The 17989-nt window shown below is 48.0% G+C and overlaps 1 protein-coding gene across 12 annotated transcripts in view; it reads right to left on the minus strand.

Moving 5' to 3' along the window:
* Positions 1–608: 608 nt before the first annotated feature.
* Positions 609–17989, minus strand: part of herc1 (HECT and RLD domain containing E3 ubiquitin protein ligase family member 1) — an 82807-nt gene continuing 65426 nt past the window's right edge. For all 12 annotated transcript variants that reach the window (XM_036135816.1, XM_036135826.1, XM_036135818.1 and 9 more), the window contains 20 exons: positions 17836–17937; positions 17576–17749; positions 17032–17331; positions 16892–16957; positions 16699–16824; positions 16474–16612; positions 16108–16289; positions 14814–14969; positions 14616–14738; positions 14436–14538; positions 12489–12658; positions 12258–12396; positions 10461–10630; positions 10206–10375; positions 7703–7868; positions 6246–6322; positions 5887–6139; positions 5138–5290; positions 4752–5057; positions 609–3287 (listed from right to left, as the gene is read on the minus strand). In XM_036135816.1, coding sequence (XP_035991709.1) covers positions 3102–3287; positions 4752–5057; positions 5138–5290; positions 5887–6139; positions 6246–6322; positions 7703–7868; positions 10206–10375; positions 10461–10630; positions 12258–12396; positions 12489–12658; positions 14436–14538; positions 14616–14738; positions 14814–14969; positions 16108–16289; positions 16474–16612; positions 16699–16824; positions 16892–16957; positions 17032–17331; positions 17576–17749; positions 17836–17937 — 3261 coding nt within the window. In that variant the 3' untranslated portion in view covers positions 609–3101. The remainder of the gene's footprint in view (positions 3288–4751; positions 5058–5137; positions 5291–5886; positions 6140–6245; positions 6323–7702; positions 7869–10205; positions 10376–10460; positions 10631–12257; positions 12397–12488; positions 12659–14435; positions 14539–14615; positions 14739–14813; positions 14970–16107; positions 16290–16473; positions 16613–16698; positions 16825–16891; positions 16958–17031; positions 17332–17575; positions 17750–17835; positions 17938–17989) is intronic.

The raw sequence follows: 17989 nt of genomic DNA on the forward strand, positions 1-17989 counted from the left end.
GTTTCACAGAGGATTAAATAAAACCTACAGAAAATATGTTTGAGTGTTTGTTGACAGACTGACGGCTTTAGAAACAGTTAAACAATAAAAAACCTTCACATTACTGTCACAATAAGATGCAACAGAAGAGAAAAAAAGAACCAAAAATATGTTTGAAAGATGAAAAACTATTAAACAAGATTGTTAAAGAGACAGAAGAGGAAAAATCAGCTTTCATTTCTCTACTTTCACATTTTAATGTAAAAAGTTTCTTTTCAACTGAAGAGCTGTTTCTCCTTTGCTGACGTCTCAGGTGGGTCAGAACCTGGTACCTCTCCTTATAAACCAGAACCAGCGTTTAACACGTCAGACCAGGACCAGGACAGGTCCACCCTGTGTCGTGTTCAGAACCTTTTTGATCCAAACATGTTCTGGATCACATCAGCAGCAGCCAGACAGAAACGGATCAAGTTTGAGAAAAACGGCAGATTCTGCATCTCCAGGCCTCATCAAGTTATATTTATCAAAGAAATCAGATTCTCGTGGTTTGATGAGGAAAAACAACTAAAAACGTAAAAATAAATGATTACATTCTTAAATTGAACAAATGCTGTAAAATAAACATACAGTTTTCCTGTTTTCTATAAATGTATTAGACTATTTTATTTCGTCAAACGGTAGATTTGTAACAGTTATTCTGCAGAATATAAAGTTTTTGTGAAATGTGAGCAAGTTGGTGAACAGCTGAATGTTTCTGACTTTCCAGTGAGGGAGAAGTGCAGCATCCCTCTTTCAGCCAGCTGACCAGTAGTGTGCAGCCACAGGTAAGCGAAGGAATTGCTGCATTAGCCTGTTTTCTCGTTTTTATTCCCACTCTCAGGTTCTCTGTGAGGTTCTGCTGGTGGTACGGGTTCTGGACCCTCAGCGCAGTTAAAGGCTTTAACTTCTGTGCACAGGTGTGCAGATAGAACCACAAACCAAAGGCCATTCAGCTTTCTTGTAGTTTTGCGGAACATAAATCTGACCGCATGGTGGCGCCGTTTCCACCCCAGCAAACCAAAGATGGTGAAGGTGATGATGATGATGATGATGCCTAATGGGCCTAGTTAGTTACAAAGTTCAGTCACTAGATGATCTAAAACTTACATCTTAGGTCTGGAAACCAGGAGATGACTTGATTCTGATACAAATATCAGAGTTTATAACTAATTTAAACCAAAATGTATAACAACAACAATGTTCTGGTGTTCCTGTGACGTCTTCTGAAGCTGAAATGGTGAAGCTCTGCATTTTGTTCCAACCCGCATCGTCGGTGCAGAGATCTGGATCAGGACTGAAAGAACCAGATCCTGGACACAAGCAGTTTAAGTTCTGCTGGGTCCATTTGACGACATGTGAAGGAACCTTTGACAGAGTTGTGAATGGGGACAGCCTTTATGACGTAATCGACCTACAAATGCGACCTTCAGAGGATGCGGTGCTGCCCGTTGATGCGGTGCAACAGCTCGTCAGTCACAACGATCTAATCTGCCGTTTTTAAACGGTCTGTTGTGAATTATTATTTCCACATGACGGGTCTATGATGTTGTGTTCTGTTCTAGTTCTGGTCCGCTTCTTTTGTTAACAGGCTGCTGCTCTTTTTGTCAAAATAAAATACAAAATGCTGCACTCTGTGTTGGGAACCATGGGAACTCTCATCTGATTGGCTGAGGAACCAGGAAGTAAACACGGGCTACACTCCGGACCGTACCTCTGGGGCTGAAAGGAGAAAACGGGACTAAGACGTTGTTGGTGGAGAGGATTGTTTACAGGGAATGTTACGAACATCCTGGGTGATAAATGAGAATGATTTAGGTTGATCTTTCTGAAAATATCTTACTGATAGCACCTTTAAATATAGATAAAGACCCTCTTTACATGAAAGTCTGACGAGTTCTGGAGGAAACAAGCTTCCAGTTTCCATGTGACCGCCTGCAGAACCTCATCTAGACATTAATGGATTGGTCCCTCAGATGGTTCTGGGCTCATGAGGATCCTGTTGATCCCAGATGGGCGTCGGCCTCCTCCCACAGGAAGAGGCTGATTGGTCTACCGTCAGGGAAAGATCCTGTGATGCTGCCTGGAAACATTCCTGGCTTTTATGCTTTCATTACAACATTTAGGGTGAAGACATCTTTGTTTCAGCCTAAAGAAACTGGACTCTATCATAAATGTTGTATAAAGTTAAAATATGGATGAACCCCCCCCCCCCCAGTCCTCCGTGAACCAATTTCTTTAGTGATTAACTTGAACAGTTTTGTCCAAGTTTCAACCGTCCAGCTGCTGATTTGAGGAGAAGTTAGAGAATCTGGAGCTGGTCCGCTTTGCTGCGTCCCACAGCATGATGGCGCCACCACCGTGCTCCACGGTACTGCGTTACGGATAAAAGCCTCACCTGAGTCCTCCAGACAGCGCGTCATGAGCATCCACCAGAACCTAACCGGGTTGGTCTCTACAGAACCTTCAGAACCACTTGTTCACAGATGTATGTATATATCTGAGCCTGTAAGCAGAATTATGAGCTGATCTGAACCCAGAACTGGACTCTGACATCAGGCTTTGAGCTGCTGCGGTTCTGGTACCAGTTTTCTTGGACTGAACATCAGTTCAAAGGCTGAATCCGATCTTATTCCAGAACCAGAACTTCATGTTTCAGTCTAAAACGGTTCCGCCTGGAACGCCTCGTGAGGCTGGCGGTCCGACCGGAGCGGCACCTGAACGCATCATCCAAACAGATCACAGGTCAGTTCTGCAGCATTTTTATTGGTCTTTTTGTTTGCTTTGGGAAACTCGCTGCCAATGAAAACAATAAATATGGACACAATGCAAAACATTTTCCTAATGAAGCATTTTACACAATGTACAACCTCCGGCTCCCGGCTCCGCCGCTCCCAGATCCTCTGTACACGTTTCCAAGCGGCCGGCGGAGCTCCGGGGAAGGAAACCAAATTAAATGCACGTCTCGTGGTTTTTCATGATAAAAACTAATGAACCACAGAGAGAAATGAAGGTTTGTGGCGATAGAGACAGAATAAAAGGGATGTAAAAGAGTCTGCTACTGATGCAGCGATGCCGCGGCTCCCTCAGTAGTCCGTGTCCGAGCCCTCGGCGTTGTCCACGTTGCGGGAGAGCATGTAGTTGTCCATGTCGATGGAGCGGCAGTTGTTGATGGCGTAGCGCAGCCGCTCGGCCATGACGGCCTGGCTGGAGTAGGGCGGCAGGCGCAGCTGGAAGAAGCAGGTCTGCGAGGTGGGGAGGCTGTCGTACGGCTGCAGGGAGACAGAGACACGCCGCTTCAGACGCACGGACAACACCGAGCCGGTTCTGGCCGGTTCTGACCGCTGAGTGGCCGGTCCAACGCTTTAAATCAGACCAGAACCGGAGGATTTCAGCTTGATCGGCTGGTCAGACCGGGACGTTAACCCAGAGAGCAGAACCAGAGCAGAACACTCAGAGTGGGAGCAATGACACTTAAATTTGGCTATTTTGGGTCGGTTCTGTTAGGGCTGGACGACGTGGAAAAAATGCATGGAGATAAAATAGAAATCATATCGATCGATGTCGATAATTATCAACAAATTCAAAACAGATTTTAAGTGCAGCCCTGACTATTTTATGCTTAGCGACATATTATAGATTCAGAACACTGAATTCAAACTAGGGCTGCACAATTAATCACATTTTCAATATAATCGCAATTTTAAAAACCACAATTTCCAGATCGCACAGGTCTGCAATTATTGGCTACGTAACAATTAGTGAGTTAGACGTCGTTTAGGTGTCAGTAATGTGTTTAAAGTGGGTTTACCTCCACATGGAAGGGAAGACAGCTGCAGCAATGTTTATACTGTTTTACCAGAAACTTTCAGGAATCTCTCCACAGCATTAAGTTCTGGTCAATCAATTTAATACATAGACTTGTTTGTTGGTTGCACTTTATGTTTAAACTTAGACTTAGACAAACTTTATTTGTCATTTTGTATGCACAGAGTGCGTACAGAACGAAATTTCGTTTGCATACAGCTTGAGACTTTCAGTGAATTGCAGTGGATTTCAGAATAAAGTAACTTGGCAGGATAATAAAATAACTTTACAATGTTCAAGAGGGATGGATGTTCAACTCAATTAAAAGCTATTCTTTTGAATAATATTGTGTTTTAAATAGTCCTTGTTTACAAACATCTTTATCTAGAGGCTGTTTTTGTTGCTTATGGTAAATCCATAGATATGTCAGAATGAAATCTCAATTTTGGTTGAAATACATCGTAGACGGAACGCAATCATTTCTGCTGCGAGTTGAGACGCAGCGGCTCTTTTAGCACCTGATCTGCACAGCAATGAAACAGATTGATTTGTTGTTTGTATATGTTTAAAAAGACATAAGTTAAACATTAAAAAAAAAATCACAATTCCACGAATTCCAAAATCGTTCAGGCTAATTTAAACTCACCCTGTATTCAGACAACTTTTTACCAAGCCTCTTTGTTTAAAAAAAGAAAAAAGAACATATGCTCTCTGAACTCTGAAGGGGGCGGAGCTTGGTTCCTGGGTCTGCGTTGTTATTGGTTGGGAGAATGTAATGATGTAATATTAACCTACTTTACTAGAATGTAAAATCTGTTATTCTATTGAACTTTTTATAGACCTTTTTTTTCTATGGACTGATATACGCCTATCGACATAAATCTACATGTTTATTGAATTATGGTCCAGCGTCGGTTCCGCTCACTCACCCGGTCCACTTTCATGATCTGGAACCTCTGGGAGATGTCGGCCGTGTTGGCGGGGAGCCTGGAGCGTCCGGACACGAAGCGCATGAAGAGCACGCGTTCCTCGTTGGAGAACTCCTCCAGCGTCTGCCAGAACCACTGCACCAGCGCGTGCTGCTCGTCCACCTCCCGGTACCGGACCACCTTCTTCAGAACCTCGCAGCAGATCTCCGGCATGCCGCACACCATCTGCTCCAGCTGCTTGGCCGTGAGCAGCGACAGCAGCGGCACCGGCACGATCCACGACATGCCCTCACGCACCGCCGCCACCTGGGGGAGAGGCGGAGCCGAGGCCCGGTTAGCAACACGTCGGATCGGAGGCGGTTCTGGGACCCGGCGGGTCCGATTACCTGTCGGTCGATCTCGTGCAGCCGGTACTCGATGGCTCGCTCCACGTACTCCTTCCTGTTGGAGAAGGTGAGCGGGATGCTGTTCCCTCCGGGGATGATGGGAACCATCTTGCCGTCGGCGCTCTGCCCCACGAAGGAGTCCAGAGGAATCATCTGGAGAGACAGAACAACCGGGTTCTAGTGGGTTCTACTGAGGACGGAACCACAGCAGCCAGAACCTCTGGCAGCTACAGGCGGATTCTGGTGTCTGTGGTCCATTTAAAACCCAAAGATGTTCCCATCTAACCTCTGGTTCTGATCCAGTCTGACTAGCTTTCACGGTTCTGATCTGACATGACACTCCCACATAGTGGTGACCCAATAGGACTGTGATTCCTGCTACCGACCACACCCTCGGTTCTGATCTGCCTGGTTCTGGTCCAGTCCAGCCACCCTGTCTCAGTCCAGTGCATCTGTCCTGCCTGGTTATGATCTGAGCGCTAACTGGATCAGTTACCGATCCAGAAATAGAGGAATTCTGACGGGCCCAGCTGAATCTGAAGCCTTGTCTGACCCAAACACTTCCTGAACAGAACCGCTGGTTCCTCTCCTGGTACCACGGGTTCACAAACGGATCGTAAAGGAGCCGCGGTACCAACGGACCACCAGGACCTTTTCCACCCAGGAACCAGACCCGCCTTTGCAGAGATGAGCCGAGCGTGCGCTGCAGAACCGGACCAGAACCGGACCAGAACCGGCGGACCTCCCACCTCGTGGAAGCTGTCCTCGGTGATGCCGCTGTCTTCAATGTGAAGAATGCTCTTGAGCGTCTGGACGTAGAGCAGGTCCACCTCCTCCAGGTCCTCCAGCTGCAGCGGGATGCAGCACAGCTGCTTCCAGACCAGCGGCGCCAGGTGGAGGTCCAGCGGCTTCTTGGTGCGGATGGCCACGCCCATCAGGATGCCCAGGAACTTGAACTGGATCATGTGCTCGTCCAGGCAGGCCGACGGGTTGAACAGGAACCTGCGGGGGGGCAGAGGACCCAGAGGACCGGGGTCAGTTCACCGACGGGGGGGGGGGGGGGGGGGGGGGGGGGTTTCTGCGGCGCCGGCGGGGCGACCGGGCTCACCTGTCTCTGTTGTAGCCGACCTCGGCGCTGGCGTTGGGGGAAGGGATCAGCAGGTCCACCACGCCCGTCTCCAGCTCCTAGAAAACAGTCCATGGTCAGTGTTCTGGAAAGTCCTGGAGCGGGGGGGGGGGGGGGGGGGGGGGGGGGGGGGGGATCCTGGCTCAGAGCCGTGCGTACTAGAGACTGACATTTTTTCGGGAATCCCGCGGGTCACGTGATTCCCGCGGGATGGGAGTCAACATTGGTAGGGCAGACGGGAGCGGGAATAAACCAACAGCAGGTACAATAAACTAGGATCGATGCCAAAAAATGAAATTAAACAGAAAATCAAAAATGTAGGATCGCCGCCGCCATTTTGTAGTTTTTTTCCCCAAGAAACCTGAACTGTAATATAAGTCAAAACAACTACACGACCCAGAAGCCAACAGTGCTCCCGGTGTTTTTTTCTGCCAGCACTCAAAAACAGAATTGGGGGGGGGGGGGGGGGGGGGGGGGTCAACTAACGAGCGCACCATAATGAGCCGCTAGTGGCAAACTCAACCTGGAAAAGTTGGATATGCAATGCAGTCAGAAGTAAGGACTTATCTATTAAACTCACAGAGCGACTGTAAAGTTGCAAATATTAACAAACTTGACGAGAGTTGAATGTCACAGTGTTATTTTCCAATGTGCAACAGTGTAATAATACGGCCAATAACTTAAAACTACTTTATTATTTTTTTAGTATTATTTGAACAGTGGTGTTTTTTCTATTTTAACCCACTAACTGAACAACGTATTTACACTTCTCTTTCACTTTTTAACAAAAGTTAAACATTTCTACTTCCATGTCTGGTGGGATAAAAATGAGACGGAGAGCACCCCCGAACATGTACACAATCTCACTCTCAATTTTTGATAAAAGTCTAAGAATGTGTTTAATTTTCCATGAATTTATTGTTTCTGATAGTAATCCCTAATTAGTTTATGGATATTTTATTGCAAATGGAAAAATACCAATATGCTTGAATGATATTTAACCACTGAGGTACATTATCTAAATTGTGAAAGTAATGCCTTTATGCACTTTTTTTTAATTGATTATAGATCTCTTGCATTATTCTTTAGTTTCAGCAATTTGAAACATAAAAGTTACTTCATTGTTCATGTGAAACAATTACTTAATTCGTAAAAGGCAACATTGTACTTTTTGTTTATTCAACTAAGATTGGCATGGTCTGTTTCCTCGTTTGTTACTTTTATTATTTATTTAGTATTCCTTTTATTTAAACCGGCCTTTACTGCAGCTAAAACAGGAACTTAACTGACCCTGCATAGACATTCAGGTTTAATGTATTGTCAGAAAACTTAATGAAGACAAGAATGGGAGTGGTGCAGGATTATTTTTTCTACTCTGGCCTGGGAGTGGGATGGGACAGGAGTGAAAATCCACTCCCGTGTCACCCTCTAGTGCGTACCTGGCACATCTCCGTGATGGTGTCGTCAAACACGCCCCCCGCGTCGTCCGCCCCCTCCCCCACCAGCTTCACCTTCCAGGCCCGGGACGGCAGCCGCAGGTCGGAGGCGTTCAGCTTCACCACCTGCCGGGCGATCTGCACGAAGATGGGCTTACATTTACGGCCGCTGGAGAACAGAGAGAACCAGTTATTAGAAACACTTCACAAAGACAACGTAGAAACGCTGGTTCTGGTTCTGGTTCTGGTTCTGCAGAGCAGGCTGGAGCCAGAAGACCTGAGTGGTCTGGAGGGTTGATGCCCTGATAACAAGTCTGTGATGGATTTAGGTGCTAATTCAGGGATTTATAGACTAACAGAAGGATTTTAAAGTCTATTCTCTGAGATCCAGGGAGCCATGGAAGGACTTCAGAACCGGGTCCATGTTCTCTACGTTCTTAGTCTTAGTGGAAGGACTTCAGAACCGGGTCCATGTTCTCTACGTTCTTAGTCTTAGTGAGGACTTCAGAACCGGGTCCATGTTCTCTACGTTCTTAGTCTTAGTGAGGATTTCAGAACCGGGTCCATGTTCTCTACGTTCTTAGTCTTAGTGAGGACTTCAGAACCGGGTCCATGTTCTCTACGTTCTTAGTCTTAGTGAGGACTTCAGAACCGGGTCCATGTTCTCTATGTTCTTAGTCTTAGTGAGGACTTCAGAACCGGGTCCATGTTCTCTACGTTCTTAGTCTTAGTGGAAGGACTTCAGAACCGGGTCCATGTTCTCTACTTTCTTAGTCTTAGTGAGGACTTCAGAACCGGGTCCATGTTCTCTACGTTCTTAGTCTTAGTGAGGACTTCAGAACCGGGTCCATGTTCTCTACGTTCTTAGTCTTAGTGAGGACTTCAGAACCGGGTCCATGTTCTCTACGTTCTTAGTCTTAGTGGAAGGACTTCAGAACCGGGTCCATGTTCTCTAAGTTCTTAGTCTTAGTGAGGACTTCAGAACCGGGTCCATGTTCTCTACGTTCTTAGTCTTAGTGAGGACTTCAGAACCAGGTCCATGTTCTCTACGTTCTTAGTCTTAGTGAGGACTTCAGAACCGGGTCCATGTTCTCTACGTTCTTAGTCTTAGTGAGGACTTCAGAACCGGGTCCATGTTCTCTACGTTCTTAGTCTTAGTGAGGACTTTAGAACTGGGTCCATGTTCTCTACGTTCTTAGTCTTAGTGAGGACTTCAGAACCGGGTCCATGTTCTCTACGTTCTTAGTCTTAGTGAGGACTTCAGAACCGGGTCCATGTTCTCTACGTTCTTAGTCTTAGTGAGGACTTCAGAACCGGGTCCATGTTCTCTACGTTCTTAGTCTTAGTGAGGACTTCAGAACCGGGTCCATGTTCTCTATGTTCTTAGTCTTAGTGAGGACTTCAGAACCAGGTCCATATTCTCTACGTTCTTAGTCTTAGAATTAACCTAGTAAGTTAATTCAATATAAAAGTTTATTTCAGCCTTATGTCAGAAACAGGGCAGTGTAGTCCAGCTACTCTGTCCTCCAGAGACGGATAGAGAGCTGTGGACGTGGAGGAGAGATATTACACACTTAGGAAGAATATTTAGTGCTCCCTATAGTCTGAAAAATACGGTAATCATATTTGTGGACCAGAAATTACCCAGTGACTTCATATAGAAAACAGTTCACTTTTTTTTTAGTATCGGGATCGAGTTTGACATTTTAGTACTGTGACAATCTAATTCTGGACAGAGAACCCGTTATTTATGGGTTTATTCTTATTCAGAACCAAACAGGATTATTTCTTCTAACAGAATAATTTTCTACTTATTTGCAGAAGCAGCAAATGTTCAGAACAGCTTCACTGCCGCTTTAAACTTTCCACCTGTGCAAACTCAGGGTTTTCCCATAAAATCCAGATTTACCAATAAACTTCTTTGAAGGTAAAAAAAACAATGTGAAGATGGTTCCGGTTGAAACTGATGGATTAATCTGCAGCAACCTGAACTTTTGTGTTCTATGAGAAGAAACTGGGTTTTAGACCAGAACCGTCTATTTTCACGGCACATCGTAGAGATGTGTAGTGAGGACTTCAGAACCGGGTCCATGTTCTCTACGTTCTTAGTCTTAGTGAGGACTTCAGAACCAGGTCCATATTCTCTACGTTCTTAGTCTTAGTGAGGACTTCAGAACCGGGTCCATGTTCTCTACGTTCTTAGTCTTAGTGAGGACTTCAGAACCAGGTCCATGTTCTCTACGTTCTTAGTCTTAGTGAGGACTTCAGAACCGGGTCCATGTTCTCTACGTTCTTAGTCTTAGTGAGGACTTCAGAACCGGGTCCATGTTCTCTACGTTCTTAGTCTTAGTGAGGACTTCAGAACCAGGTCCATGTTCTCTACGTTCTTAGTCTTAGTGAGGACCTCAGAACCGGGTCCATGTTCTCTACGTTCTTAGTCTTAGTGAGGACGCGGGTTCTGACAGGTTCTGTAATCTACCGTGTAAAGAGAGGAAGGCTCACTGACCGGGTGGAGATGCGTTTGACGGTGATCTGAGGTCCGTAGTTCTTGCCTTGGACCATGGTCTTGCCGATGGAGCGCACCATGGGCAGAGTGTAGACTCTGGGGGCCAGCAGGGGCCTCAGCTGGCCCTGAACGATGCCCCAGGTTCCTGCGTTGTAGTGGGAGGTGCAGCTCTGCAGAACAACCACATGCAGGAGCGTCACGGCGGGCCGCTCTGGTCTCCGGTTCTGAAAGGTTCTGCGGCGGTTCTGCTCTCACCTGGTTGCTGGGGCTGAGGTTGAGCAGCCTCCAGGACGAGTACATGAGGTCAGAGAAGTGGTAGAGGAGGCGGAGCCGCGCCCTCACCGCCTCCATGCTCACCTCCTTCAGCCCGCCGTACTGAGGCGGCACCACCAGCGGCAGACCCAGCTGGAGCGGAACCGACGAGCCTGAAGAGGAGGAGGAGAGGAAGAGGAGCTAAAAGCTGCAGGATTTTAAGCTTTAAAGTCACAGAACAGAGGAGAACCAGAACCTCAAACAGCACCCATCTCTGCGGGTCACAGCAGAACCTCTGAGAACTTGGTTTACGGCCAAGAAGGAAACAACCTTTTAGCTAAAAACCTGGTTCTGTCTGTCGGGTTCTGCTGTCTGTGGTCCAATCATCGAGTGACAAAAACATTTGAGAAAGTTCTGGAGGGGAACAGAAAGAAAGTTCTGGAGGGGAACAGAAAGAAAGTTCTGGAGGGGAACAGAAAGAAAGTTCTGGAGAGGAACAGAAAGAAAGTTCTGGAGAGGAACAGAAAAAGTTCTGGAGAGGAACAGAAAGAAAGTTCTGGAGGGGAACAGAAAGAAAGTTTTTGAGAGGAACAGAAAGACAGTTCTGGAGGGGAACAGAAAGAAAGTTCTGGAGGGGAACAGAAAGAAAGTTCTGGAGGGGAACAGAAAGAAAGTTCTGGAGAGGAACAGAAAAGAAGTTCTGGAGGGGAACAGAAAGAAAGTTCTGGAGAGGAACAGAAAGAAAGTTCTGGAGGGGAACAGAAAGAAAGTTCTGGAGGGGAACAGAAAGAAAGTTCTGGAGAGGAACAGAAAGAAAGTTCTGGAGGGGAACAGAAAGAAAGTTCTGGAGGGGAACAGAAAGAAAGTTCTGGAGGGGAACAGAAAGAAAGTTCTGGAGAGGAACAGAAAGAAAGTTCTGGAGAGGAACAGAGAGAAAGTTCTGGAGAGGAACAGGAAAAAAGTTCTGGAAGGGGAACAGAAAGAAAGTTCTGGAGAGGAACAGAAAGAAAGTTCTGGAAGGGAACAGAAAGAAAGTTCTGGAGGGGAACAGAAAGAAAGTTCTGGAAGGAACAGAAAGAAAGTTCTGGAGAGGAACAGAGAGAAAGTTCTGGAGAGGAACAGGAAAAAAGTTCTGGAAGGGGAACAGAAAGAAAGTTCTGGAGAGGAACAGAAAGAAAGTTCTGGAGGGGAACAGAAAGAAAGTTCTGGAGGAGAACAGAAAGAAAGTTCTGGAGAAGAACAGAAAGAAAGTTCTGGAGGGGAACAGAAAGAAAGTTCTGGAGAGGAACAGAAAGAAAGTTCTGGAGGGGAACAGAAAGAAAGTTCTAGAGAGGAACAGAAAGAAAGTTCTGGAAAGGAACAGAAAGAAAGTTCTGGAGAGGAACAGAAAGAAAGTTCTGGAGGGGAACAGAAAGAAAGTTCTGGAGAGGAACAGAAAGAAAGTTCTGGAGGGGAACACAAAGAAAGTTCTGGAAGGGAACACAAAGAAAGTTCTGGAGGGGAACACAAAGAAAGTTCCGGAGAGGAACAGAAAGAAAGTTCTGGAAGTGAACAGAAAAAGTTCTGGAAGGAACAGAAAGAAAGTTCTGGAGAGGAACAGAAAGAAAGTTCTGGAGAGGAACAGAAAAAGTTCTGGAGAGGAACAGAAAGAAAGTTCTGGAGGAGAAGGTCAGAGGAACTGAGCGCCCTGGACCAGGTGGGTGAGGGGTCAGAGAGGGGGATGGAGGAGGAGGTTCTGCAGAATTCATGATTAACCGGACCGGATCAGTACTTCAGAACCGGACTGTGTGTGGAACCAACCGGGCGCTCGGGGCGGCACGCAGGGAGCGGTCCAGGCTGCGCTGTGGCAGCGTCCTGCAGAGATCTGGTTGATGTTCTTGCCTTGCAGCGCCGCCACCAGTGTCGGTTCCCTGACGTGGTTGGTGTGGCCCAGACCGAGCTGCGGGCAGAAACCAGAACCCGGTCAACAAAAGTTCTAAGTTCTGTTTCAGAGCCGAGCCGGGTCGTCCCGGATCAGAACTCTGGGGTTACCTGTCCCTCTGAGTTGCTGCCCCAGGCGTAAACGTCTCCCGTGGACGACAGAACCAGAGTGTGTTCGGCTCCGACCGCCACGTCCTGGATGTGGATCCCCGACAGCGCCGGCACCTGCTGGGGTCGGTTGTGGTTCCGAGCGCGGCCTTCTGGCAAGCCGATCAGGCGGTCTGAAACGGGTCGGAACAATCAAAGCTAATTATGAGTCAAAGACACAACCAGAAACAAGCTAACGCTAGCTGGTTAGCCGTTAGCTTCATGGACACGGACGGCCCGATTGACCGGGTTCTGTTGGTCCGATGACGCGGTTCTCAGGTGTAAACATTAATCAGCTGAACACTGTAGAATAAGTTCTATACGGACCAGAACCTGCTGGTTTATACTATTTATGTCAATAATCCTTCATTTGTTCCTCTGCAGAAACATTTAGTGCATCACTAGCAGACGACAGGGAGTGGAAACACGCCGTGGTTCACTGAATAAAATCTAAGGCTCGTTCTTCTATGCAAAATATTAACAGTTTATCTGATTTAGCGAAGAAGGAAGAGAAACTTAAATGATGTCATGATTTTAATTTGTATGTTTTGTGTAAATCCTGAGCCGCTGTCTCCCCAAAAATCTCATTATGGTTAAAAAAACAATAAACAATTTTCATTCTTGGTATATTTCTGTAAGCAGGCAAAATTGTCCCGTACTTACCGTATTTTTAGGACTATAAGGAGCACTTAAAATCCTTAAATGTTCTCATAAATTGATGGTTCTCCTTATATTTGATTAAAGTTGTTTACTGACTTTTTGTGGTATCATGTGTTCAAAAATCTTTTAAAATGTGTAAATATGACTTTGGTTAGCAATGAAGCCGCTCCGCTCAACGGATATTAGGAGCATTACGGTACACTGTGTCACTACCTGAGGACCCCTGAGCTGTCTACAGACTGCCTGACTGTAATGTCTAAACTAGAAGAGCATTCGTGTAGGCAGCCTGGATTACGCGGTAGCAACAATAAAACTAGTAAGTTAATTAAATATAAAAGTTACGTTTATTTTGGCCTTATGTCAGAAACAGGGCAGTGTAGTCGAGCTACTCTGTCCTCCAGAGACGGATAGAGAGCTGTGGACGTGAAGGAGTGATGTTACACACTTAGGAAGAATATTTAGTGCTCCTTATAGTCTGAAAAATACGGTAATCATATTTGTGGACCAGAAATAACCCAGTGACTTCATATAGAAAACAGTTCACTTTTTTTTTTGTATCGGGATCGAGTTTGACATTTTAGTACTGTGACAATTTAATTCTGGACAGAGAACCCGTTATTTATGGGTTTATTCTTATTCAGAACCAAACAGGATTATTTCTTCTAACAGAATAATTTTCTACTTATTTGCAGAAGCAGCAAATGTTCAGAACAGCTTCACTGCCGCTTTAAACTTTCCTGAGTGCAAACTCAGGGTTTTCCCATAAAATCCAGATTTACCATTAAAAAACAATGTGAAGATGGTTCCGGTTGAAACTGACGGATTAATTTGCAGCAACCTGAACTTTTGTGTTCTATGAGAACAAACTGGGTTTTAGACCAGAACCGTCTATTTTCACGGCACATCGTAGAGAGGAGGAGGAAACTTGTGGAACAAAATGTGGGGAAAAACAAACGGCAAATTCTTGTTTAGAAAACTGCCAAAAGACTTATTTAAATAAAAGGTAAGTTAAATATAATCTCAGTTAAAGCAAACAGTCTGAATCCTTTAAAGGCTGACTGGCTGGATGGACGGTGGACAGTAGGAAGGATGTTGAGGTTCTGAAGCTCCATTCAGGAGCTTCAGACTCTGGAGGGTTTGAGTTTAAATTCATCTCAAACCTCCAGAGTTTTAGTATTTGGAGCCTGTGGGCTTGTTTGTTTTTGAGCTGCAGCTGAGACCAGAGTCAGCGACTGCCGAGCAGAAAGGTACCTTGGCCGAAGGTGTAGACTTTGCCGTCTTTGGTCAGCGCCACAGAGAACTGCGTTCCACAGGCCACCTTCTTGATCCCGAGCCCACACAGCACGTCCACCTTCTGCAGAAACATCTCAGTTACCGCCAGTCGAGCACCTTCAGCTCGGTTCAGCTCGGCGCCGGTCAGCGGCGGCTCACCTGAGGGGAGGACTTGGCCGTGGAGTTACCGAGCCCCAGCTTGCCGTAGTCTCCGTCCCCAAAGGCCCAGACCATGGTTCCGTCGGCGGAGACCACCAGAGTGTGGTTCAGCCCACAGGCCACCTGAGGAGAAGCCACAGCGCTGAACATCCTCCGCCGTCGGTCCACAGTCACAGCAGCTGCCGGCGGGAGGCTCACCTGTCCCACCTGGTACCCCTCCAGAGCCGTCACCTTCTCTGGGAGCTTCTTGTTGGACGTGTTCCCCAGACCCAGCCGGCCGTAATCTCCGTTCCCGAAGGTGAAAAGCTTCCCGTCGGCCGTCACCACCGCCGAGTGCTTGAACCCGCAGGACATCTGGGGAGCAAAGGAGGTCAGAACCGGGGTCCAAACGCCCCAAACTCCCCACCGCCCCCACTGAGCTATATTATATATGGAGTGCTGATTTGACCGAAAAACTGAAGTCACTGGCCGCCATCTTGCTCCTCCCTACTCTCACAGAATACCACAGGATTTGGTTGCAATAACAAGCAGTTTTCTGGCTGTGTGAAAACGTTTCACAGGTAATTCTACAGTCAGTGGATGTACTAACACTATCAACTACTAGGAAATTAGGTGCTGAAATATTTTACATGTTATTCATATTATATATATATACATATATATATATATATATATATATATATATATATATATATATATATATATATATATATATATATATATATATGTATACACATATGTAAATATATGTTTTTGTATATTGTTATTTATATATTTGTAAATGTTAAACATATATATTTAAATTAATAAAATGCAAAATATTTCAGCACATGACTTTCTCAGTTCTTGATAGTTTTAGAACATAACAAAACTATATGGCATTTGACATTTTAAAAGTCTTAAGCCCCCCTGAACATGAGAAAATCCTCGTTATTCGATGCTGTAGCGCACATATTCCCTAGTTACTGGTGTTGCGCCGATGCCATTTTTTGGCCCCGATGCCGATACCTGGCTGTGCTTGTATTTTGTATTTATTGGCCGATACCGTCTGTTTGAAATTGATGTGTGTGTATATATGAAGAACTGCATATTAGGGCAGTAGAACTTTTTATTGCCTACCTAGAATGGGTGACAATAGTTGAATTAACTTTTGGCTCTCAAAGGCCAAAATAGTGCAACTTTCATGAACTTATATAACATGTATAAAACTAGTCAGGAGAGAGAAGGCTGCGTTAAAGTGACGTACAAACATCAAAATGGTATCGGTGCCTTTTTGTTGGTACTCGCTGATACCGATATCATAATTTTGGTGCGGTATCGGAGCCCCGCCCCATTCTGGTATCGCTATCTGTGCAACAATACTAGTTACTGGGGGAAATAGGGAGTACCAATATGGCGGCTGGTGGCTTCCCAGCGACTCGTTCTAACAGTGGCGATTAGCGCTCCAGTGGATAATAAAGATCAGTGGTCACCCCCCCGCGGTGGGACCCACCTGCACCACCTCCTCGCCCTGCAGCGCCTCGATCTGCCGCGGCCGGCGCTGGCGGTCGCTGTTCCCGTGGCCCAGCTTGCCGTAGTCGCCGTCGCCCCAGCTGAAGACCTCGCCGCTCTCCGTCAGCGCCATGGAGTGGCCGTCGCTGCCGCACGACGTCACCAGCTGGGTCACGACGAACCCTGCGGACCGAACACGACAGCGTGTGGGTCGCAGAAACGAGACGGTACCCGAGCCGACGAGGAGCGCCGCCAGCAGCAGGATCACAGCGCCCGTCTGGAGCGACTCCCCCCCGGTCATGGATTACGTTCTGGTGTTACAGGCCCGGATGGACCGGACCTGGTTCTGGACCTGCGGTGGGCTCACCTTGCAGGGCGGAGATGATGGTGAGGACGTGCAGGTCGTCGGAGTTTCCCTGTCCCAGGCGGCCGTAGCTGCCCTCGCCGCAGGCCAGCACCGACCCGTTGGGCTGGATCACGAAGGTGCAGTTCTGACCACACACCACCTGAGAGGAAGACGAGAAGCCCGGTCTGGACGTGTTCCTGCTGTGTTTAACGTGGAACGTGTCCGTTTCCGGGCTTTTCCCGGTACCTGCTGGGCCTGCGAGAAGGACGGGGCGGTCATCGGAACCAGAATGTTTCTGCCGGCCTCGGCCAGCTGACCGTGCCGACCCGCTCCCCACAGGAACACGTCACACTTCCCCCCCAGGTGCCAGTCCTGCAAACACACACAGCTGAAGCGGCTCTGCCCTGCAGCGGACCGGGCCAGGAGGTTCTGGACCTACCTCGGGTCGGGACGTGGCCCAGGACATGATCTGCTCGTCCATCCCAGACGCCCACTTCCCGTTGTCCTGCGAACACACAGAGCGTTAGGAGGAGCGGCCGGCGGCCCGGTCACCGACCTGCCGGCGCCGCCGCCTCTCACCATCACCAGAACCATCTCCTCCTTCGGTACCGGCTCCAGGTCCGGCACGCAGAACGAGTCCGGGAAGGTGGCCCCCCGCGCCAGGGCCTCGGCCGCCTTGATGGTGGTGGAGAAGCAGTCGAGCCAGGCCCATTCGCTGGCGGTCCAGACGGCGGTACCGGACTCCGGGGGCAGGTGCCGGAGGTGAGGCGGGGCGGGCGGGCAGCACAGGAGCGGGTCCAGATGGAGACCCACCGCCAGCGAGGCCAAGCACTGCATGTAGGGGCTGTGGACCAGCTGCTCGCCACAGACCACGTGAGGCTGCAGGGAGAAACCACAAATTAACCGGGTCAGGCCCGCTTCCAACGACCCGATCCCCAGACCGACCGGTCCGTTTCATCTCAGGCTGCAGAACCGCTGCAGCAGCAGAGACGGACCTCCCCGAAGTCTCCTCCAGCTTTTAATCAACAAGGAAACACCGACAGGAGCTTCTCTGTTCGGCTCCCTGGGAGCAGAACCTGGAAGACGAAGGAGGTTCTGGACCGACCCGCTTCAGGTTCTGTACCTTCTCGTAGGCGTACTGCTCCTGCAGCATCACAGGCAGCCTCTCCAGGAAGGCCCTCATGCAGGGCGCCATGTTGAGGCCCGCCACGCCCTGCTTCTTCAGCGCCGTGCGGCAGGTGGCCAGCACATGGTTGGACGCCATGAACTCCTTGGAGCAGCTGACGACCAGAACGTCCTGGAGACCCGACAGAACCAGACGAAGGTGATGAAGAGGAGGCGAGGCGGAGAGACGCCGCCACCAGGAGGAGGAGAGCGTCTTACCTTTGACCTGTTGGAGCAGACGGCCACGCCGACATCTGGGATCCAGACGATGTTCTGGATCGCCCCGGAGCCGGCCACCACCGTCTGGAGGACGGATCCGTCCTGTTGGACGGGAGACAGACGGTGAGTTCTGGACGCGTCCCGCCGGGCGACC

The sequence above is a fragment of the Fundulus heteroclitus genome, chromosome 4 (genome assembly GCF_011125445.2).
Source record: "Fundulus heteroclitus isolate FHET01 chromosome 4, MU-UCD_Fhet_4.1, whole genome shotgun sequence".
Taxonomy (NCBI): domain Eukaryota; kingdom Metazoa; phylum Chordata; class Actinopteri; order Cyprinodontiformes; family Fundulidae; genus Fundulus; species Fundulus heteroclitus.